General features: G+C 45.6%; 1 protein-coding gene across 1 annotated transcript in view; it reads left to right on the plus strand.

Annotated features, from left to right (window-relative positions):
* The window catches only part of MED30 (mediator complex subunit 30), a 31729-nt gene extending 8799 nt beyond the window's left edge, over window positions 1-22930 (plus strand). Inside the window, exons 3-4 of the mRNA XM_069220650.1 lie at window positions 17590-17700; window positions 22577-22930. Of these exons, the coding sequence (XP_069076751.1) occupies window positions 17590-17700; window positions 22577-22672 (207 nt within the window). The 3' untranslated portion in view covers window positions 22673-22930. The remainder of the gene's footprint in view (window positions 1-17589; window positions 17701-22576) is intronic.
* The last annotated feature ends 379 nt before the right edge of the window (window positions 22931-23309 follow it).

Raw genomic sequence — 23309 nt, forward strand, 5'->3', positions numbered from 1 at the left:
TAACTACAAAAAAATGGACTCCTATGTGGTATCATCTGCAGCAAAGACACTGCCCAGGCAGCTCTTTGTAAGTGATCAGAAGTAGAAGTCGGCTACTGAATCTGCGGGAGGAGAGATTTGGGTGCAAGCAGCACAGACATCATGAAGTTGGTGTGTCGCAGCCCAAGGATAGTGGGAGGTTCTGCACCGCAGCATGCAGGTTTGGTACCTCTGCCTGGGAGCTGCTGCTGTGCAACTACAGTCTGAACTACAGGAGTCTTGAGACTTTCTGCAGAGGCAGGAGTGGGTTGCAGCTGCATGTGTTAGAAACCATGCAGGGACATTGAATTCAGCCACCATGGTGAGTACGCCATGCGAGTTGTAGAGTCTGCGTTTAGGCCATGTCACAAAGTGGAACGTCTTGCACATCACCTGGTGGTAGATGTATAAATTGCGTTGCGTAGAAAAATATGTTTTTTGTTGTTGAACAAATTGAATACTTGCATTCCTGGTTGCCAGTATTCTATATTGTGATTGGCAAGACTCGCGCCTTCTGGTATCTTGCCAACCACAAATGCGCATCAGCTCTGTATTTCACAGTTAGGTTTTCACACCAGCTCCATGGTGCTGCTGCTGCTGCTAGCGCCTTTCTCCCCCAGTGGTCAAGGAAGTTGGCTATGTGCGACTTTCAAAACACGATCCCTTATACCTCATTGGATGCAGTAACTGAGAGGGACTAAGTGAAATGCTGTGTGCTGTTTCCAGATTGTGACTGCCACCCTATCTGGATAGAATCTGAAGAGATCTCAGTCAAACAAGCTTATGGTTGAAAAGTGTCGCGTCATAGCTCCTTTCTGTATGTTTTTATGCTTTTGAGCATGTGGTGACATGATATGTTGTCACACACCTAAAGCGGTCTAGCCAGACCTAAAAACAAGGGACATTGCCAATTGTATGGCTCCTGAATAGTGAAAAGGTTTTCACAGCCCTAAGTTAAATAAAGAGAACACGTTTCACTTGTTCATCAGAAGTGCCACCAGGAGCAGACTCCTAATGGGTGCTGTATTTGGCATCAGAAGTACATGCACTCGTGCAGGAAAAAGTAGCAGGTTTATGTCTTCGAGTTGGCCTCTGCTAGCATAAGCTTGGTAGGACCGTGTCATCATTTGGTTTATTTGGTGTAAATAAAATGAATACTATGTAGAATTCCATAATCAACACATACTGAGACTGTAGTAATTTAGGGTATTTTACCTGTTGATTTGTTGCTCTCATAATCCCTTTAGCTTGTGGTGGCCTCCTGCATGTCTTCCTCATGTGTCTTAATGTCCTCATGTCTGCTGTCCTTGCGTCTTGGTTGTTCATTCCCTCGTACTATCTTTACCTTGGAACTGGGGAGAGTGAAAAGTAGTTGAGCGGTTGCAACATTTGGTTCCAAGGCTCCTTCCCTTCAATAAAACTAGTGAATTGCAGTGTGCAACTTAGAGCCGTAACAGTAGCTTTCAGACTTGTTGAAATTGTAATTCATTAGTGGTTTGTCGTCGTCTCTCTCCTTGGCAGACCGTATGGATATTTCCATACTTTTGACAAAATCGATTGTTTCCTTAAAGGAAAGATTCATATGCCTCAATAAAGGATTTGTATGCCTTAATAATTATTCTCGTATTTTTGTTTGTTGCAACAGTGTTCAGCAATTTGATCCCTAATAAAAAGAGCTATTGTATCATCGTACTCACATTGAGGTGCTAACAGTCTTAGTTCTCCAACTTGGGATTCTCTGTTCATTTAGCAATTGATATCTTGTATAGAACTCAATCAATTTTGTAAAGCGCACTACTCTCCTGTGAGGGTCTCAAAGCACGGAGGATGGGAGGAGTGGAGAAAGGGGGGGTGAAGTGCTGCTACTGCTCGAACAGCCAGGTCTTGAGAATTTTCCTGAAGGTAAGGAGGTCTTTGGTCTGGCGCAGGTGGGTGGGAAGAGTGTTCCACGTTTTGATGGTAAGGTGCGAGAATGATCTACTGCCGGTTGTAGTTCTGCGGACGCGTGGGACGGTTGCGAGGTTGGCGGAGCGGAGATGCCGGGTCGGGTGTAGAAGGAGAGTCATCTGTTAAAGTATTCTGGTCCGGTGTTGTGCAGTGCTTTGTGAGCGTGGGTGAGGAGTTTGAAGGTGATTCTCTTGTTGACTGGGAGCCAGTGTAGGTTTTTCAGGTGGTCTGTGATGTGGCGGGGGATGTCCAGGTTGAGGCGTGCGGAAGCGTTGCAGCCTCTTCTGGAGTTTGGCCGTGGTTCCTGCATAGAGGGCATTACCGTAGTCCAGCTCGCTGCTTACGAGGGCTTGGGTGACTGTTCTTCTGGTTTCGGTGGGTATCCATTTGTAGATCTTTCGGAGCATGCGGAGGGTGTTGAAGCAGGAGGAGGAGATGGCGTTGACATGCTGGGTCATGGATAGCTTTTTTTCCTATTACTAAATGAGGATCGTTCTTGAAATGCAGTTCCATCCTGTACAAGGCTTCCACAAAATCATTCTAGATGCCAGCTGCCGTGCAAATAGGTGTGTAAATCTTGGTAAACACTTGAATACATTCTAAGGTTCTCTTCTTAGAAAGTTTACTGATAGTGTTTTTTTCTATCCGCATCAAATATATTGCCATCAATAGCCATTGGATAATAATTAAAACCATGTTTCCCACCTCACCTGCTTCACCTGAATTTCCCAGAAATAAAGATGGCTGGTTGAAACTCTGCATCATGAAGCACCGGCTGGGGCAGTAACAAAATGGAGATTTTGTGAAATTATGAAGATTTGGAGACTGAAATACGTGTGACACTGTAAATATCTGTAAGATAGGCGAGAGTAAGTTAGTCTGCCTGTGCATTTCTGTAGCGAAAGCAGAGGAACAGGCAGTTTGGTAATAAGGAATGTCTGCAACAAGGAGCAAGAAGATCTTTTTTAGATTGAATAGTGGATGTTGCATGCACTCTGGCACTGGCTCAGATTAACAGCTACATCAGTTTTTGTTTTAAAACGAACAATAATGTGATTTAACAGCATGTAGTGCACAAGCAGAAACAGAACAGTTTTTATCAAACATCTTTATCTTTAAAACAAACACTCATATATATTTGTTTAGCCTATAGGGCACAAGCAGATGCAGAACAGTCTCGTATTCACATGTAGCTGGGCATGTATTTACTGATAGCTGCATGTGATAGGAAGGAGATGTTCTTTTTAAAGGGTATATAATGCTTCCCCCCAGAAGATCTTATTGTTGAATCCTTCAAATTTGCACACAAAGGTCATTTGGGAGAAACCCAGCACTAAGAAATTAATCAGAGAAATGTATTGTGGCCTTATATGGTTGTCATGAAAAGTAATTTTGTGAAGAATTACACTAATTGTGCTAACGCAGACTAGTTCCTGGCAGCATCTCACTATGGATTTGTTTAGGGCTACATTACGTTAGGTTCCAGTTGTAGACATATTTTAATTCCAGTCTATTTTATCCATTTTGGTAGAGTGTAAATTCATCCAAGAAACTAATACAGAAGAGTTTTTAGCATTTTTTTAAAGGGAATCTTTTTACAGAGGATAATGCGGTGTAAATGATTTCATTCAAGATGCCTGATTTTCTTCAAAGGTGAGGCACACTACACAAACGTACTCTTCAATATTCACCCAATAGAAATTACCTTGCTGAGAGAATCTGTAAAGTTTGTTGAAGTAACTTATATGACAATTGTTAAGTGAATGTGTTAAAAGTTTTTTTATTTTAAAGAGAAACGGTGGGTTTATCATCACACCTCACACCCAGTAGAGCTTTCAGCTTCTGAAATACTGAAGTGACGTTCCACAATCTGATCTACGGTTAACACACACTTATCAAATTGCATTGATCCTGCGATGTATGAAAAAGCTAAAAGTAATGTGCATAGTTAACAAATGAAAAGCAAACTGTTGCATGTCTATAAAAAATGGTTTGGTTAAGAATTCTAACCTTGTCAGAGGTGATTGGGTTAAGATCAAAAAATCAAAGCCATGTTACCAAAGTGTTAAAAAAAAGTTCTCCTCTATTCACAGAACTATTTACATAAGGTAATCCTATGTTAAGCTGGATGATGGAAACTTGTTGACTCTTAACAGAATTGTGAAAGAGAATGAGCGAGGAAGAAGTGATAAGATTGATTCAGCGAATGTTGATGAAATGGGCATAGATATCGATCTTGGCATGATGAATAGTGTACAAGTGGAAGAAACCCGTGTTTTGGATGTTCAACCCAGTTCTTCAGCTTTAAGATGCACTTCTGAGACTAATGATATTAGACATCAAGATCTTTACGAGAGTTGTGGCAGATAACTGGAAGATAGGAAATAAAGAAAATTATGCAACCCATCATAATGTATAGAAAATGGCCACCATTTTAATGCAGGATGTAGTTTGTTGTTCTCCTGTTTCCTCTTATTTTCTTTTTATTAAGTGATATCAAACTCTGCATATAATATGAGGTTTCGGGTTGTTGGGTATTAAAGATTTTTTAACTTAAATTGACTAAGGTGAATGTAGTGCTTTGCTGCAAACTTGGTGGAATACCTTGTCAGCCAAATCCATGGTTCTCCCACTCTGTTTATTGTAGAGTTAGCTGCTATGCTAATGCTGACATTAACATGTGACAGACTTCTTGACTGACATTGGTTTGTCTGTCAGTGGGCATCAGACTATCTACTCTATTGACAACAGAAGTTCAGATGTATTTTTTTTCTTGTTTCTGACCTCAAAGGTGAGCCTGGTGGTCCTGAACAGGATATAGGATGAATGACCCCTACACAGTGGGGAAAAAATGTCTAGTGCTTCATGGCCATAATTTTTTTGTTTTTCAACGACAAACTCTTAATGTTGGAGTTTGATTTTGATAAACAAAATACTTTGCTATGCGGTCGCATTGTACATCGCTCCCGATTGCAAAGTTAAGTGCCTTCAGAGGTGCTGCTGTGGTGGCAGCTCTTCTGAAGGCACTAAGATATGAGTGTGCATGGCAGAAAATCTAATTGTGGCGGGCTCTAGACCCATGTCACGGTCAGAGAGTGGAACATATCCTTCTGCTGACGTGGCAAAATCACGCACACCCCTCCTAAATCAGAATACGCCTCTTAAGTCTGGCCTTTAATGAGTTTAAATTGTTGATGTGTGTAGTATAGTATGCACCCTCTCTTTTACTTGTGAAAGTTATCCTTCTGATGTAAAAGTATTCATGGGAGCGATCTGTCTTAGGTCTTGACGATTTGTCAGTGTGCCATTGACATTTACTATAGTGGTTTTAGCCAAATAACTTAATGATTACAAATTCAATTTATTTTTACTAGCCAGCTTGCTTAAAGGAATACAAACGCTCAGGATCACGATACTGTTAAGTCTCCCAGCATTCTTCACCCAAGTTAAGTGCCCAATCTAATTGCCCACCACTGTTTTCCTTAAGTAAGTACTTGTAGTTTTTTTCCTTAACTCCGCACCTGAAATATGGTCTATCTAAAGTCTTTTAGTTGTTTTTACCATTTTTGTTGCAGACTTTCTGTAGGAAGTTGTCTCTGTATGTGCTATTTCAAAGTAAGGAATAGCATGCACAGAGTCCAAGGGTTCCCCTTAGAGGTAAAATAGTGGTAAAAAGAGATAATACTAATGCTCTATTTTGTGGTAGTGTGGTCGAGCAGTAGGCTTATCCAAGGAGTAGTGTTAAGCATTTGTTGTACATACACATAGACAATAAATGAGGTACACACACTCAGAGACAAATCCAGCCAATAGGTTTTGTATAGAAAAATATCTTTTCTTAGTTTATTTTAAGAACCACAGGTTCAAATTTAACATGTAATATCTTGTTTGAAAGGTATTGCAGGTAAGTACATTAGGAACTTTGAATCATTTCAATTGCATGTATACTTTTCAAGTTATTCACAAATAGCTATTTCAAAAGTGGACACTTAGTGCAATTTTCACAGTTCCTGGGGGAGGTAAGTTTTTGTTAGTTTTACCAGGTAAGTAAGACACTTACAGGGTTCAGTTCTTGGTCCAAGGTAGCCCACCGTTGGGGGTTCAGAGCAACCCCAAAGTTACCACACCAGCAGCTCAGGGCCGGTCAGGTGCAGAGTTCAAAGTGGTGCCCAAAACGCATAGGCTAGAATGGAGAGAAGGGGGTGTCCCGGTTCCGGTCTGCTTGCAGGTAAGTACCCGCGTCTTCGGAGGGCAGACCAGGGGGGTTTTGTAGGGCACCGGGGGGGACACAAGCCCACACAGAAATTTCACCCTCAGCAGCGCGGGGGCGGCCGGGTGCAGTGTAGAAACAAGCGTCGGGTTTGCAATGTTAGTCTATGAGAGATCAACGGATCTCTTCAGCGCTGCAGGCAAATCAAATCAAATCATTAGCATTTATAAAGCGCGCTACTCACCCGTGCGGGTCTCAAGGCGCTAGGGACAAAGGGGGTGGTTATCGCTGCTCGAACAGCCAGGTCTTTAGGAGTCTCCGGAAAGCGGAGTGGTCCTGGGTGGTCCTGAGGCTGGTGGGGAGGGAGTTCCAGGTCTTGGCCGCCAGGAAGGAGAAAGATCTCCCACCCGCCGTAGAGCGTCGGATGCGAGGGACGGCGGCGAGTGCGAGGCCAGAGGAGCGGAGGGGGCGGGTGGGGACGTAGAAGTTGAGCCGTCTGTTGAGGTATTCCGGTCCCTTGTCGTGGAGGGCTTTGTGTGCGTGGGTGAGAAGTCGGAAGGTGATCCTTTTGCTGACTGGGAGCCAATGCAGGTGTCTCAGGTGTGCGGAGATGTGGCTGTTGCGGGGTACGTCGAGGATGAGGCGGGCTGAGGCGTTTTGAATGCGTTGCAGGCGATTTTGGAGTTTGGCGGTGGTCCCAGCGTAGAGGGTGTTGCCGTAGTCCAGGCGACTCGTGACGAGGGCGTGGGTCACGGTTTTTCTGGTGTCGGCGGGGATCCAGCGGAAGATCTTGCGGAGCATGCGGAGGGTGAGGAAGCAGGCGGAGGACACGGCGTTGACTTGCTTGGTCATGGTGAGAAGGGGGTCCAAGATGAAGCCGAGGTTGCGGGCGTGGTCTGCGGGGGTCGGTGCGGTGCCGAGGGCCGTGGGCCACCAGGAGTCGTCCCAGGCGGACGGGGTGTTGCCGAGGATGAGGACTTCAGTTTTTTCAGAGTTCAGCTTTAGGCGGCTGAGCCTCATCCAATCTGCGACGTCCTTCATACCCTCTTGTAGGTTGGTCTTGGCGCTGGCGGGGTCCTTGGTGAGGGAGAGTATAAGTTGGGTGTCGTCGGCGTAGGAGGTGATGATGATGTCGTGCTTGCGTACGATGTTAGCGAGGGGGCTCATGTAGACATTGAAGAGTGTCGGGCTGAGTGATGAGCCTTGAGGTACGCCGCAGATGATCTCAGTGGGTTCTGAGCGAAACGGAGGGAGGTAGACTCTTTGGGAGCGGTTTACGAGGAAGGAGGCGATCCAGTCCAGGCAGGCAAGGGGGGGCTTCCTCGGGGCAACCTCCACTTGGGCAAGGGAGAGGGACTCCTGGGGGTCACTTCTCCAGTGAAAGTCCGGTCCTTCAGGTCCTGGGGGCTGCGGGTGCAGGGTCTTTTCCAGGCGTCGGGACTTAGGTTTCAGAGAGTCGCGGTCAGGGGAAGCCTCGGGATTCCCTCTGCAGGCGGCGCTGTGGGGGCTCAGGAGGGACAGGTTTTGGTACTCACAGTCGGAGAGTAGTCCGGGGGTCCTCCCTGAGGTGTTGGTTCTCCACCAGCCGAGTCGGGGTCGCCGGGTGCAGTGTTGCAAGTCTGACGCTTCTTGCGGGGAGATTGCAGGGTCTTTAAAGCTGCTCCTTGAAACAAAGTTGCAGTCTTTTTGGAGCAGGTCCGCTGTCCTCGGGAGTTTCTTGTCTTTTTCGAAGCAGGGCAGTCCTCAGAGGATTCAGAGGTCGCTGGTCCCTTGGAAGGCGTCGCTGGAGCAGAGTTCTTTGGAAGGCAGGAGACAGGCCGGTGAGTTTCTGGAGCCAAGGCAGTTGTCGTCTTCTGGTCTTCCTCTGCAGGGGTTTTCAGCTAGGCAGTCCTTCTTCTTGTAGTTTGCAGGAATCTGAATTCTTAGGTTCAGGGAAGCCCTTAAATACTAAATTTAAGGGCGTGTTTAGGTCTGGGGGGTTAGTAGCCAATGGCTACTAGCCCTGAGGGTGGGTACACCCTCTTTGTGCCTCCTCCCAAGGGGAGGGGGTCACATCCCTAATCCTATTGGGGGAATCCTCCATCTGCAAGATGGAGGATTTCTAAAAGTTAGAGTCACCTCAGCTCAGGACACCTTAGGGGCTGTCCTGACTGGCCAGTGACTCCTCCTTGTTGCTTTCTTTGTTCCCTCCAGCCTTGCCGCCAAAAGTGGGGGCCGTGGCCGGAGGGGGCGGGCAACACCACTAAGCTGGAGTGCCCTGCTGGGCTGTGACAAAGGGGTGAGCCTTTGAGGCTCACCGCCAGGTGTCACAGCTCCTGCCTGGGGGAGGTGTTAGCATCTCCACCCAGTGCAGGCTTTGTTACTGGCCTCAGAGTGACAAAGGCACTCTCCCCATGGGGCCAGCAACATGTCTCTAGTGTGGCAGGCTGCTGGAACTAGTCAGCCTACACAGACAGTCGGTTAAGTTTCAGGGGGCACCTCTAAGGTGCCCTCTGGGGTGTATTTTGCAATAAAATGTACACTGGCATCAGTGTGCATTTATTGTGCTGAGAAGTTTGATACCAAACTTCCCAGTTTTCAGTGTAGCCATTATGGTGCTGTGGAGTTCGTGTTTGACAAACTCCCAGACCATATACTCTTATGGCTACCCTGCACTTACAATGTCTAAGGTTTTGTTTAGACACTGTAGGGGTATCATGCTCATGCACTGGTACCCTCACCTATGGTATAGTGCACCCTGCCTTAGGTCTGTAAGGCCTGCTAGAGGGGTGTCTTACCTATACTGCATAGGCAGTGAGAGGCTGGCATGGCACCCTGAGGGGAGTGCCATGTCGACTTACTCGTTTTGTCCTCACTAGCACACACAAGCTGGCAAGCAGTGTGTCTGTGCTGAGTGAGAGGTCTCCAGGGTGGCATAAGACATGCTGCAGCCCTTAGAGACCTTCCTTGGCATCAGGGCCCTTGGTACTAGAAGTACCAGTTACAAGGGACTTATCTGGATGCCAGGGTCTGCCAATTGTGGATACAAAAGTACAGGTTAGGGAAAGAACACTGGTGCTGGGGCCTGGTTAGCAGGCCTCAGCACACTTTCAATTGTAAACATAGCATCAGCAAAGGCAAAAAGTCAGGGGGCAACCATGCCAAGGAGGCATTTCCTTACACAACCCCCCCCCAAACGAAAGAGGATGAGACTAACCTTTCCCAAGAGAGTCTTCATTTTCTAAGTGGAAGAACCTGGAAAGGCCATCTGCATTGGCATGGGCAGTCCCAGGTCTGTGTTCCACTATAAAGTCCATTCCCTGTAGGGAGATGGACCACCTCAACAGTTTAGGATTTTCACCTTTCATTTGCATCAGCCATTTGAGAGGTCTGTGGTCAGTTTGAACTAGGAAGTGAGTCCCAAAGAGGTATGGTCTCAGCTTCTTCAGGGACCAAACCACAGCAAAGGCCTCCCTCTCAATGGCACTCCAACGCTGCTCCCTGGGGAGTAACCTCCTGCTAATGAAAGCAACAGGCTGTTCAAGGCCATCATCATTTGTTTGGGACAAAACTGCCCCTATCCCATGTTCAGAGGCATCTGTCTGCACAATGAACTGCTTAGAATAATCTGGAGCTTTTAGAACTGGTGCTGAGCACATTGCTTGTTTCAGGGTGTCAAAGGCCTGTTGGCATTCCACAGTCCAGTTCACTTTCTTGGGCATTTTCTTGGAGGTGAGTTCAGTGAGGGCTGTCACAATGGATCCATATCCCTTCACAAACCTCCTGTAGTACCCAGTCAAGCCAAGGAATGCCCTGACTTGAGTCTGGGTTTTTGGAGCTGCCCAGTCCAGAATAGTCTGGATCTTGGGTTGGAGTGGCTGAACTTGGCCTCCACCTACAAAGTGTCCCAAGTAAACCACAGTTCCCTGCCCTATCTGGCATTTGGATGCCTTGATAGAGAGGCCTGCAGATTGCAGAGCCTTCAAAACCTTCTTCAGGTGGACCAGGTGATCCTGCCAGGTGGAGCTAAAGACAGCAATATCATGAAGATAAGCTGTGCTAAAGGACTCCAAGCCAGCAAGGACTTGATTCACCAACCTTTGGAAGGTGGCAGGGGCATTCTTTAAACCAAAGGGCATAACAGTAAACTGATAATGCCCATCAGGTGTGGAGAATGCTGTTTTCTCTTTTGCTCCAGGTGCCATTTTTATTTGCCAGTACCCTGCTGTCAAGTCAAAGGTACTTAAGAATTTGGCAGCACCTAATTTATCTATGAGCTCATCAGCTCTAGGAATTGGATGAGCATCTGTCTTGGTGACAGAATTGAGCCCTCTGTAGTCCACACAAAACCTCATCTCTTTCTTTCCATCTTTGGTGTGAGGTTTGGGGACTAAGACCACTGGGCTAGCCCAGGGGCTGTCAGAGCGCTCAATTACTCCCAATTCCAGCATCTTGTGGACTTCCACCTTGATGCTTTCCTTAACATGGTCAGACTGTCTAAAGATTTTGTTCTTGACAGGCATGCTGTCTCCTGTGTCCACATCATGGGTACACAGGTGTGTCTGACCAGGGGTTAAGGAGAAGAGTTCAGGAAACTGTTGTAGGACTCTCCTACAATCAGCTTGCTGTTGGCCAGAGAGGGTGTCTGAGTAGATCACTCCATCTACTGAGCCATCTTTTGGGTCTGATGACAGAAGATCAGGGAGAGGTTCACTCTCTGCCTCCTGATCCTCATCTGTTACCATCAACAGATTTACATCAGCCCTGTCATGGAAGAGCTTAAGGCGGTTCACATGGATCACCCTCTTGGGGCTCCTGCTTGTGCCCAGGTCCACCAGGTAGGTGACCTGACTCTTCCTTTCTAGCACTGGGTAAGGGCCACTCCATTTGTCCTGGAGTGCCCGGGGAGCCACAGGCTCCAGAACCCAGACTTTCTGCCCTGGTTGGAACTCAACCAGTGCAGCCTTTTGGTCATACCAAAACTTCTGGAGCTGTTGGCTGGCCTCAAGGTTTTTGGTTGCCTTTTCCATGTACTCTGCCATTCTAGAGCGAAGGCCAAGTACATAGTCCACTATGTCTTGTTTAGGCTCATGAAGAGGTCTCTCCCAGCCTTCTTTAACAAGAGCAAGTGGTCCCCTTACAGGGTGGCCAAACAGAAGTTCAAAGGGTGAGAATCCTACTCCCTTCCGTGGCACCTCTCTGTAAGCAAAAAGCAGACATGGCAAGAGGACATCCCATCTCCTTTTGAGTTTTTCTGGGAGCCCCATGATCATGCCTTTTAATGTCTTGTTGAATCTCTCAACTAAGCCATTAGTTTGTGGATGGTATGGTGTAGTGAATTTGTAAGTCACTCCACACTCATTCCACATGTGTTTTAGGTATGCTGACATGAAGTTGGTACCTCTGTCAGACACCACCTCCTTAGGGAAACCCACTCTGGTAAAGATACCAATGAGGGCCTTGGCTACTGCAGGGGCAGTAGTCGACCTAAGGGGAATAGCTTCAGGATACCTAGTAGCATGATCCACTACTACTAGGATGTACATATTTCCTGAGGCTGTGGGAGGTTCCAGTGGACCAACTATGTCCACACCCACTCTTTCAAAGGGGACCCCCACCACTGGAAGTGGAATGAGGGGGGCCTTTGGGTGCCCACCTGTCTTACCACTGGATTGACAGGTGGGGCAGGAGAGGCAAAACTCCTTAACCTTCTGGGACATATTGGGCCAGTAGAAGTGGTTGACTAACCTCTCCCACGTCTTGGTTTGTCCCAAATGCCCAGCAAGGGGAATATCATGGGCTAAGGTCAGAATAAACTCTCTGAACGACTGAGGCACTACCACTCTCCTAGTGGCACCAGGTTTGGGGTCTCTGGCCTCAGTGTACAGGAGTCCATCTTCCCAATAGACCCTATGTGTTCCATTTTTCTTGCCCTTGGACTCTTCAGCAGCTTGCTGCCTAAGGCCTTCAAGAGAGGGACAGGTTTCTTGTCCCTTACACAGCTCCTCCCTTGAGGGTCCCCCTGGGCCTAAGAGCTCAACCTGATAAGGTTCAAGCTCCAAAGGCTCAGTTCCCTCAGAGGGCAGAACTTCTTCCTGAGAAGAGAGGTTCTCTTTTTCTGACTGTGTTGCAGTTGGTTTCCCAACTGACTTTCCTTTTCTCTTGGTAGGCTGGGCCATTTTTCCAGACTCCAGCTCTACTTTTTCACCCTGTGCCTTGCATTGTGCTCTTGTTTTTACACACACCAGTTCAGGGATACCCAGCATGGCTGCATGGGTTTTTTAGTTCTACCTCAGCCCATGCTGAGGACTCCAGGTCATTTCCAAGCAGACAGTCTACTGGGATGTTTGAGGAGACCACCACCTGTTTCAGGCCATTGACCCCTCCCCATTCTAAAGTTACCATTGCCATGGGATGTGCTTTAGTTTGATTGTCAGCATTGGTGACTGTATAAGTTTTTCCAGTCAGGTATTGGCCAGGGGAAACCAGTTTCTCTGTCACCATGGTGACACTGGCACCTGTATCCCTCAGGCCCTCTACACTTGTCCCATTAATAAAGAGCTGCTGCCTGTATTTTTGCATGTTAGGGGGCCAGGCAGCTAGTGTGGCTAAATCCACCCCACCCTCAGAGACTAGAGTAGCTTCAGTGTGGACCCTGATTTGCTCTGGGCACACTGTTGATCCCACTTGGAGACTAGCCATTCCAGTGTTACCTGGATTGGAGTTTGGAGTGGAACTTTTCTTGGGACAGGCCTTGTCTCCAGTTTGGTGTCCAGACTGACTACAGTTTCGACACCAGGCCTTTTTGGGATCAAAGTTTTTACCCTTGTACCCAGGATTGTTTTGTGAAGAGGCTCTGGGCCCACCCTCCTGTGCAGGTTTTTGGGGGCCTTTAGAAGACTCTTGACTATTTTTATTTTTGGCTGTCTCACCACCTTTCCCCTGGGGAGGTTTTGTGACCCCTTTCTTTTGGTCACCCCCTGTGGAAGTTTTGGACACCCTAGTCTTGACCCAATGGTCCGCCTTCTTTCCCAATTCTTGGGGAGAAATTGGTCCTAGGTCTACCAGATGCTGATGCAGTTTATCATTGAAACAATTACTTAACAGGTGTTCTTTCACAAATAAATTGTACAGCCCATCATAATTACTTACACCACTGCCTTGAATCCAACCATCTAGTGTTTTTACTGAGTAGTCTACAAAGTCAACCCAGGTCTGGCTCGAGGATTTTTGAGCCCCCCTGAATCTAATCCTATACTCCTCAGTGGAGAATCCAAAGCCCTCAATCAGGGTACCCTTCATGAGGTCATAAGATTCTGCATCTTGTCCAGAGAGTGTGAGGAGTCTATCCCTACACTTTCCTGTGAACATTTCCCAAAGGAGAGCACCCCAGTGAGATCTGTTCACTTTTCTGGTTACACAAGCCCTCTCAAAAGCTGTGAACCATTTGGTGATGTCATCACCATCTTCATATTTAGTTACAATCCCTTTAGGGATTTTCAACATGTCAGGAGAATCTCTGACCCTATTTATGTTGCTGCCACCATTGATGGGTCATAGGCCCATCTCTTGTCTTTCCCTCTCTATGGCTAGGATCTGTCTTTCCAAAGCCAATCTTTTGGCCATCCTGGCTAACTGGATGTCCTCTTCACTGGAGTTATCCTCAGTGATTTCAGAGGTGGTGGTCTCTCCTGTGAGGGAACCAGCATCTCTGACTATTATTTTTGGAGTCAGGGTTTGAGAGACCCTGTTCTCCCTAGATAGGACTGGTAGGGGGGAATTTTCCTCCAAGTCACTATCCTCTTCCTCTGAGTTGCCACCCTCAGAGGGGTTGGCCTTTTCAAACTCTGCCAAAAGCTCCTGGAGCTGTATTTTGGTAGGTTTGGGGCCCATTGTTATTTTCTTTATTTTACAGAGTGACCTTAGCTCCCTCATCTTAAGATGGAGGTAAGGTGTGGTGTCGAGTTCCACCACAGTCACATCTGTGCTAGACATTTTGCTTCTAAAAGTTGGAATACTTTTTAAGAATCTACAACTGGTTCTAGAATCTAATTCAAACTTTTACAAACTTTTAAACTCTAAAAGAAATGCTAAACAGGATCTAACACAAGGCCCTAGCAGGTCTTTTAAGAATTTAGAAAACTTTTCAAATTGCAAAAATCCAAAATTGTCATTAGAAATTGAATTTGTCGTGTGATCAGGTATTGGCTGAGTAGTCCAGCAAATGCAAAGTCTTGTACCCCACCGCTGATCCACCAATGTAGGAAGTTGTCTCTGTATGTGCTATTTCAAAGTAAGGAATAGCATGCACAGAGTCCAAGGGTTCCCCTTAGAGGTAAAATAGTGGTAAAAAGAGATAATACTAATGCTCTATTTTGTGGTAGTGTGGTCGAGCAGTAGGCTTATCCAAGGAGTAGTGTTAAGCATTTGTTGTACATACACATAGACAATAAATGAGGTACACACACTCAGAGACAAATCCAGCCAATAGGTTTTGTATAGAAAAATATCTTTTCTTAGTTTATTTTAAGAACCACAGGTTCAAATTTAACATGTAATATCTTGTTTGAAAGGTATTGCAGGTAAGTACATTAGGAACTTTGAATCATTTCAATTGCATGTATACTTTTCAAGTTATTCACAAATAGCTATTTCAAAAGTGGACACTTAGTGCAATTTTCACAGTTCCTGGGGGAGGTAAGTTTTTGTTAGTTTTACCAGGTAAGTAAGACACTTACAGGGTTCAGTTCTTGGTCCAAGGTAGCCCACCGTTGGGGGTTCAGAGCAACCCCAAAGTTACCACACCAGCAGCTCAGGGCCGGTCAGGTGCAGAGTTCAAAGTGGTGCCCAAAACGCATAGGCTAGAATGGAGAGAAGGGGGTGCCCCGGTTCCGGTCTGCTTGCAGGTAAGTACCCACGTCTTCGGAGGGCAGACCAGGGGGGTTTTGTAGGGCACCGGGGGGGACACAAGCCCACACAGAAATTTCACCCTCAGCAGCGCGGGGGCGGCCGGGTGCAGTGTAGAAACAAGCGTTGGGTTTGCAATGTTAGTCTATGAGAGATCAACGGATCTCTTCAGCGCTGCAGGCAGGCAAGGGGGGGCTTCCTCGGGGCAACCTCCACTTGGGCAAGGGAGAGGGACTCCTGGGGGTCACTTCTCCAGTGAAAGTCCGGTCCTTCAGGTCCTGGGGGCTGCGGGTGCAGGGTCTTTTCCAGGCGTCGGGACTTAGGTTTCAGAGAGTCGCGGTCAGGGGAAGCCTCGGGATTCCCTCTGCAGGCGGCGCTGTGGGGGCTCAGGGGGGACAGGTTTTGGTACTCACAGTCGGAGAGTAGTCCGGGGGTCCTCCCTGAGGTGTTGGTTCTCCACCAGCCGAGTCGGGGTCGCCGGGTGCAGTGTTGCAAGTCTCACGCTTCTTGCGGGGAGATTGCAGGGTCTTTAAAGCTGCTCCTTGAAACAAAGTTGCAGTCTTTTTGGAGCAGGTCCGCTGTCCTCGGGAGTTTCTTGTCTTTTTCGAAGCAGGGCAGTCCTCAGAGGATTCAGAGGTCGCTGGTCCCTTGGAAGGCGTCGCTGGAGCAGAGTTCTTTGGAAGGCAGGAGACAGGCCGGTGAGTTTCTGGAGCCAAGGCAGTTGTCGTCTTCTGGTCTTCCTCTGCAGGGGTTTTCAGCTAGGCAGTCCTTCTTCTTGTAGTTTGCAGGAATCTGAATTCTTAGGTTCAGGGAAGCCCTTAAATACTAAATTTAAGGGCGTGTTTAGGTCTGGGGGGTTAGTAGCCAATGGCTACTAGCCCTGAGGGTGGGTACACCCTTTTTGTGCCTCCTCCCAAGGGGAGGGGGTCACATCCCTAATCCTATTGGGGGAATCCTCCATCTGCAAGATGGAGGATTTCTAAAAGTTAGAGTCACCTCAGCTCAGGACACCTTAGGGGCTGTCCTGACTGGCCAGTGACTCCTCCTTGTTGCTTTCTTTGTTCCCTCCAGCCTTGCCGCCAAAAGTGGGGGCCGTGGCCGGAGGGGGCGGGCAACACCACTAAGCTGGAGTGCCCTGCTAGGCTGTGACAAAGGGGTGAGCCTTTGAGGCTCACCGCCAGGTGTCACAGCTCCTGCCTGGGGGAGGTGTTAGCATCTCCACCCAGTGCAGGCTTTGTTACTGGCCTCAGAGTGACAAAGGCACTCTCCCCATGGGGCCAGCAACATGTCTCTAGTGTGGCAGGCTGCTGGAACTAGTCAGCCTACACAGACAGTCGGTTAAGTTTCAAGGGGCACCTCTAAGGTGCCCTCTGGGGTGTATTTTGCAATAAAATGTACACTGGCATCAGTGTGCATTTATTGTGCTGAGAAGTTTGATACCAAACTTCCCAGTTTTCAGTGTAGCCATTATGGTGCTGTGGAGTTCGTGTTTGACAAACTCCCAGACCATATACTCTTATGGCTACCCTGCACTTACAATGTCTAAGGTTTTGTTTAGAAACTGTAGGGGTATCATGCTCATGCACTGGTACCCTCACCTATGGTATAGTGCACCCTGCCTTAGGTCTGTAAGGCCTGCTAGAGGGGTGTCTTACCTATACTGCATAGGCAGTGAGAGGCTGGCATGGCACCCTGAGGGGAGTGCCATGTCGACTTACTCGTTTTGTCCTCACTAGCACACACAAGCTGGCAAGCAGTGTGTCTGTGCTGAGTGAGAGGTCTCCAGGGTGGCATAAGACATGCTGCAGCCCTTAGAGACCTTCCTTGGCATCAGGGCCCTTGGTACTAGAAGTACCAGTTACAAGGGACTTATCTGGATGCCAGGGTCTGCCAATTGTGGATACAAAAGTACAGGTTAGGGAAAGAACACTGGTGCTGGGGCCTGGTTAGCAGGCCTCAGCACACTTTCAATTGTAAACATAGCATCAGCAAAGGCAAAAAGTCAGGGGGCAACCATGCCAAGGAGGCATTTCCTTACACTTTCCGATTAGGCTTTAGAATTAACACTTCGTAATTGTTATTCCTAATCATGTGTGTTATTCATGACTTTCATAGGCAGTGTCTATAATTTACACCATATTGTGAATCTGGTCATTCCTCCCTATGACATAGCAACAGTTGATAACAGAACTCTTTAAGTTTGCAGCGTTATAAAGGCCCCCCAGGCCATGCTGAGAGGCTTAAATGAAAGTCTGCCAGTGTGACGCTGCTTGGCTGCTTTGAGTGAAAGCAGAGTTGCCTGGATGGGCAAGGGAGAGGGAGGGAGATTGTTTCACTCTCATTGTCCATTTGATGTCACTCAGGACTCCTTGGTGAAAAACATCCGTGTAACATAGTTATCCATCTGTAATCTATACGTTATAGATGGATAACTAATTAATTTGTAAGGCAGGAATGAATTTATGGTCCATTCTTTTAAGCAACAGATATTTGGACATGGCTTGTGATATTTTGCTTTGTTTTTACAGCAACTGGTGCCTTATGTTGAAGAAGATAACTCAAAACACGAGGATCGTGGAGCCACCAGTCAGCTTCGTTTTGCAACTGAAGAGCGAAAAGAAATTGTAGAAGTTAATAAGGTATTGTCTGAAATTATTTCTTAGGCACTATTAGGATTTTAGGCAGCTCTGCCACTAAAATATGCAGATTGGGGGACAGAACAGAACATCCTTAAGCTTTCACACTCATTCGACACAATAGACCTCAATTATACAGAATATCACAGAAAGGCCTGTTGGCTATTGAAAATGTGGTACCCACACACAAATATAACTCATTCAACAAACAGATGTCCACTAGCACCTCATCATGGAACGTAGACGGCAATATCATTCACAAAAACAACAGTGCTTCAAATAAAGCCCGAGAGTGGAGCCGGGCCCCTGCTGTGCTAGTATCACTGCATCTCAATTATGCTCTTGTTACCCAGCCATCAAATTTTGATCACCTACGGTTCTCCTGCTTTCATAAGCGATGCTCAGCATTCATTTGCTGCTGTGGTACATTGATGGGCCATGGGTGAGATGCCAAAGCAGGAAGGTGACTGGCTTCCAATTGACCTGAGGTCTCCCCCCATAGGGAGGAAATACTCACATATCTTCTTACTCCCTGCATGTCTCAGGAAATGTGGTTCTTGACAGATACTTTTCTGTTAAGGCAGTCTGCTAGCAGTCAGCACACAGAAATATTCCTGCACTTATTTTTGTTTGTGTATTAGTTGAATGTTTTCTTGTGTGTATGAGCTGGCTACCACATCTTTCATAGGTTAGTGTCCCCACCAATAAATGTGTAAAAGCATGTGAAAAATGTGGTCCCTTGAAAGTACATTTGCCTCTTCCTGCCCCTTTGTCACATTGATATGATCTCACTGGATTTTATGATTTCCTTGCGTAACTAAAGAATTCTTAAGCGTCTCATCTTTCATTGGTGGAGACCCGTCTATAGTCACTATTTCGATGGCTGATACCACCTTTCAGACCGCACTCTTATACAAAGATCCTCCCTATCTTCTCTGCTAATGTGCATGATGCATCAAATTATTTGTACAATTATTTAATCCCAGGTCTAGGATTTCATAATATATGCTTGAAATATTGAGTAAAATTGTGAATTGGTCCAGATTTATGAACGTCCTGTACTAAGCAAATGTATTTAATTCACCAAAAATATCTGTACAATTAAATGTAGTAGTTCACTCTAGGTCCCAAGTTATCTCATTAGAATGGCAATTAACTTGGTCATCTTTTAAGATACTTCGTCCACAACACGATGCTTGAGTAGAACAGTAGGAGCAGTGCCCTTTTATTAGAAGGTAATCGCCCTCTGTACGTTGTGATGTATTTTTCGTGCAAAACTTATTTATTATTTCTATGCCGAAGCACAATAAGTTATTACAGTTCTAATTATTATTTCTGTGCCGAAGCACAATACGTTATTACAGTTCTAAAATGCCACAAAACATTTCTACATTTATGTGGGCATCACAGGTGTTAAACAAGTTCACATTTCCCATTGCAATCTTTCTCTTCTTTCTGTATCAATATACCATAAACCACCTTAATGAAGCTCTAGGGAACTCTAACGAAGCAAACCACGTGTCTTCTGTAATACTAATTAAATGCAAAATTCATTTATTCAAAGGGCACTGTTTATTAGATAACAGCTTCACCTGTCAAACGATGACCTACAAGATTAGAATATATAACTGGAACCTGCACCACACAATAACACAACATGTGGTGTTATATAATAATGAAGTATCATTCATGGTAGTTTGAATTTTGAAACTTTGAAGAAAAAATCGTTCCCATCAATGATGAACAGTATGGCTTAAGGGTCGTTTAAATACTAGAATTGTCATGCGCTTGCTACTTGATTGGCGGGAACATTGCTCAATGTTTCTATTATGCTCTGTTTCATAGGTGTGTGGAAATGTCTTTTTGCGGGTTCACCCTTACTTTTTGACTATTAGGTACTGGTGTAATGACTCTCTGATGCACTGGGTCCTGCTGACCAGGCCTTAGTGTGTGTGACCCTTAAAAAGAGTATGTATAATTGGCTTATACCCATTTGGCATAAATGAACTTACTTTTGAGTCCCTAGTTTATGGAACCAAGGTTACCCAAGGCCTGTAAATGGAAGTGTCCCTCATTGACTGCAGCACTTATGGTGCCGCCATGAGTGTGACAAAGTAAAGCATGCCTCCCAGCCTGCCAGTCCAGCCTGACAGGTAGGGAAGTTTTAAACTGCCAATTTGACTTTGCCTTCTAAACTAATGACAAAGTGTAGATCTTCCTTTCTTTATATACATGTCACTCCTAAGGTAGACCTCTCAAGCCCTAAGGCAGGGTGCTGCATATTAAAAAGTAGGGCATGTGTTTTATATGTCCTTACAATAAAACCCCAATTGTCATTTTTGATGTAGAAACACTAGTATCCCCATTGGTGAGTACAGAGTTACATGCTGACAACCCAGCTGTACTAATTTCAGAATGGGACTATTAAAGTTGGTACTTTAAGGGATTAAAAGAATCGTCACATTAAACCCAACTTGATCCCCAAGTCGAATTTAATTTAACTTTTCAGTAAATGGCAACTTTAGAAAGCTGCCACTCTATTGCCTAAGTTTTCCAATGTCCGTTTCTGAATGCTGACCACGAGACGGCCTTCTGCGCTCCTGGGGGTGGTGTGAATGACTCTTTTGGAAGGAATACAAAGACCCTGCCATTGGGAAAGGTGTTGTCTCTCCCTGGCAGGAAGGCCTAATGGGCTGTGCTTCAAAGGAAAGCCACCTTTGAAGTTCAAAGCGTGCACACACTTGAGAGGGGCTGTTTTTTTGGTGTGGTAGAATCGCAACAGGAACAGAGACGGGAAAACAGTTGCCAAACATATATATATATATATACACACACACACACACACACACACACACACACACACACACACACCATATCTTGGGAGTGGACAGAATATTGCATTCTGGGATAGCTAGATGTCACACTATGCAGGAAGTCTTCATCAGGTGGTAGGGGACCTGATAGCCTATTGACTAGTAGTTACAGCATCCCAGAGGGCAAGTCCTGTTCATAACAGTGGCACCCATACCTTTAATCAAGTCTGCACCAGAGAGAGGCCATAGGGTGACTTCTCTGCTTTTCCCTGGACCTGCCAAGGAGAGGCTGCAACAAAGACTGAACTGCACCTTCTGTTCCTTGAGTTAGCAAAAAAAGGACTGTGCCTGTGATGCCATACTTGAGAAAAATTGTCCCCGAACGCCAGACTGAATAAGTGGTTCCAAGTTCAGTTGGCTGACTTCCTGTTACAGCTCCAGAGCCAAAGCGGCTGCAGAAAGCTGCCTTGCCTTGGCAAGTTGGTAGCCACAGTCACTTGTTCACCACTTAAGCGCAGCCTGGGGGACCAAGTCCCAACACTCAGAAGTTGTACTGAGTCTGCTGGACCCAGGATATTATTTGGAATGCAGTTTGGCCTTCCAAGATGGACACTAGCCTCAGGTAAAGGAACTGCTTGTTTCGCTGTAACCAGAAGCCAGCAAGACCAGCGGCCACGTTTTTTTGGCTGTACTTCGAAGGGCATTAACCTTTATGGCCAATGCCATCCCACTATGTTCGTTGAGAGAGGGGTAGCCTCAGAAAGACCCCTGTCAACTGGGTAACATCCACGGTATCCTTCAGCATTATGTATCCCTTGCGTCCGGAGCACTCCATTGATGTCTATGGCGGTTCGCCCATAGAGTCTCGAACTGCACTGGAGACTGCTTTGAAAGCAGTGTAACTGTCCTCCCACCTCTTATTGGCCCCTGTGACTTGCTCCCTGTTGGAGTTGGTCAACCAAAGCGGGCCTGAATAACTGAACACAACTTTACGAAAGTTTTCCATAAAACTGCTAACCTACGATAGTTGTCACTGCATGCTTGCTATTTGAATGAAAATCATTGATTTATTATTTGCTCAGTAATGTATATCTCTGGAACCCTCTGGTGGATTGTGTTCACTTTAGTATCTAAAAATGCTTAGAAAAAGAGCTGTTTTTATAAATTGGTGTTGGATTTTCTTTGTGTTATGTTTCTTTCCTATTCTAAATTATTTACACTTGTTCCCTTGCAAAAGCCTGACTGCTTCAAGCCACAGCTACCCAGGGGTGAGCTAAGGTCTTACAAACGAACCTGACTGGACCCAAGATGGGTCTATGAGTTTATTACACTGTGCGATCGCAAAAGACACCATATAATAACCCACTTTCCTCACAATAGGATAAGCCTTCATTTAAAAGGATCCCTTCAAAACATCTGCTTTGTGTACCAATAGCCATTATTCATAATGAGCCTCTGTCATCTATTCGTTGAAACCGGCCCAAGGAGGCCAAATAGAATTGTCTGCAAGTGGACTATGGATCACCCCTTTTCCTGACATAGGTACTCCCTTTGACAGTTTGCACAATAAACACAATTCTTATGGTTGATAAGGCGTTGACTAAACTCTGTTTGGTTGATCAGGTGACTTCTAAACAGAATTTGGCTAATTGCACGAGGTTCCACTGTGCCCAACTATTGTGTGATTATTCCATTATTATTCTAAATTGCCAGAATTTGCCTGATACGTAATACACATTGTCAATACAGTGCTACCTGCTCAGTGACGTATATCATATGTGTAAAAGGAAAAAAATAATATTCTTTTGGTCTTGTTTACAAGTGCTGCTTTGGAATATAGCAGCTAAATGCTTAGCCCTGACGTTGTTACACTGGTGACCGACTATCCATCCATAGCAACCAATTAATTTCCAACCTGATACCATTGCAGTTTGGAGGTGCCATATGAATGTGTAGTAAATCGGACTAGCAAAGTCTTGATTGTCATAGATGTTCCTTGTGTTTGCCTATTCATACAGTGCTTTGGGTAACTAGTTAACACTTTATTTTTCTTCTTTTGTTTGTAGAAATTAAAACAGAAGAATCAACAGCTAAAGCAAATTATGGATCAGTTGAGGAATCTCATCTGGGATATAAATGCTATGCTTGCCATGAGAAACTGATCGTTATTACTAGAATTATTATTTGATTCCTGTTCTTTTGGGATTGTTTTGTCCTCAACGGAATGGGTCTACATCATTTTCATTTTTGGACATTTGGAACGCTCTGCTTTTTTTTTTTTTTTTTTTCTCAGAGTTCCAACTGATGTAAAGTATTTCGATTAAGGTTATTTTATGTAGATTATTAATAGAAAAGTAGTGTTAAATCTAAAGTGTTTTTTATATTTTCGCTACTAAAAAATAAACAGTATACATACCCAACCATTGCACTTGTTCTAATTAATTTTCTAATTATCGCAGTAGATCCCGCTATGCATGTACATCTTTTTAATAGAGTGTTAAGTAATAATGAAGTGTTTCCTAACCTCATTGACCAGGAAGTATATATTCGGTTGAAGACATGAACACCACTGTACAAGCATTAGAAATAGTCTAAATTGCAATGTTAAATAGATGAACAGCATACCGAAAGAAAATGTACCACTGTAGCGCCCTTGAGGTTGCCTTTTCCCTCTGAGGATTCCAGAACATTTTTCTTCAGCTCAGCAAGACCATCTCGCCCTGGGGCTTTCATTACGGTAGAACTTAGAGTAAAGGGCTGCTTTTCAAGCTGTTAAATATTCACCTTCACAGTGAGAGC

The sequence above is a fragment of the Pleurodeles waltl genome, chromosome 2_2 (assembly GCF_031143425.1).
Source record: "Pleurodeles waltl isolate 20211129_DDA chromosome 2_2, aPleWal1.hap1.20221129, whole genome shotgun sequence".
In the NCBI taxonomy this organism is placed as follows: Eukaryota; Metazoa; Chordata; class Amphibia; order Caudata; family Salamandridae; genus Pleurodeles; species Pleurodeles waltl.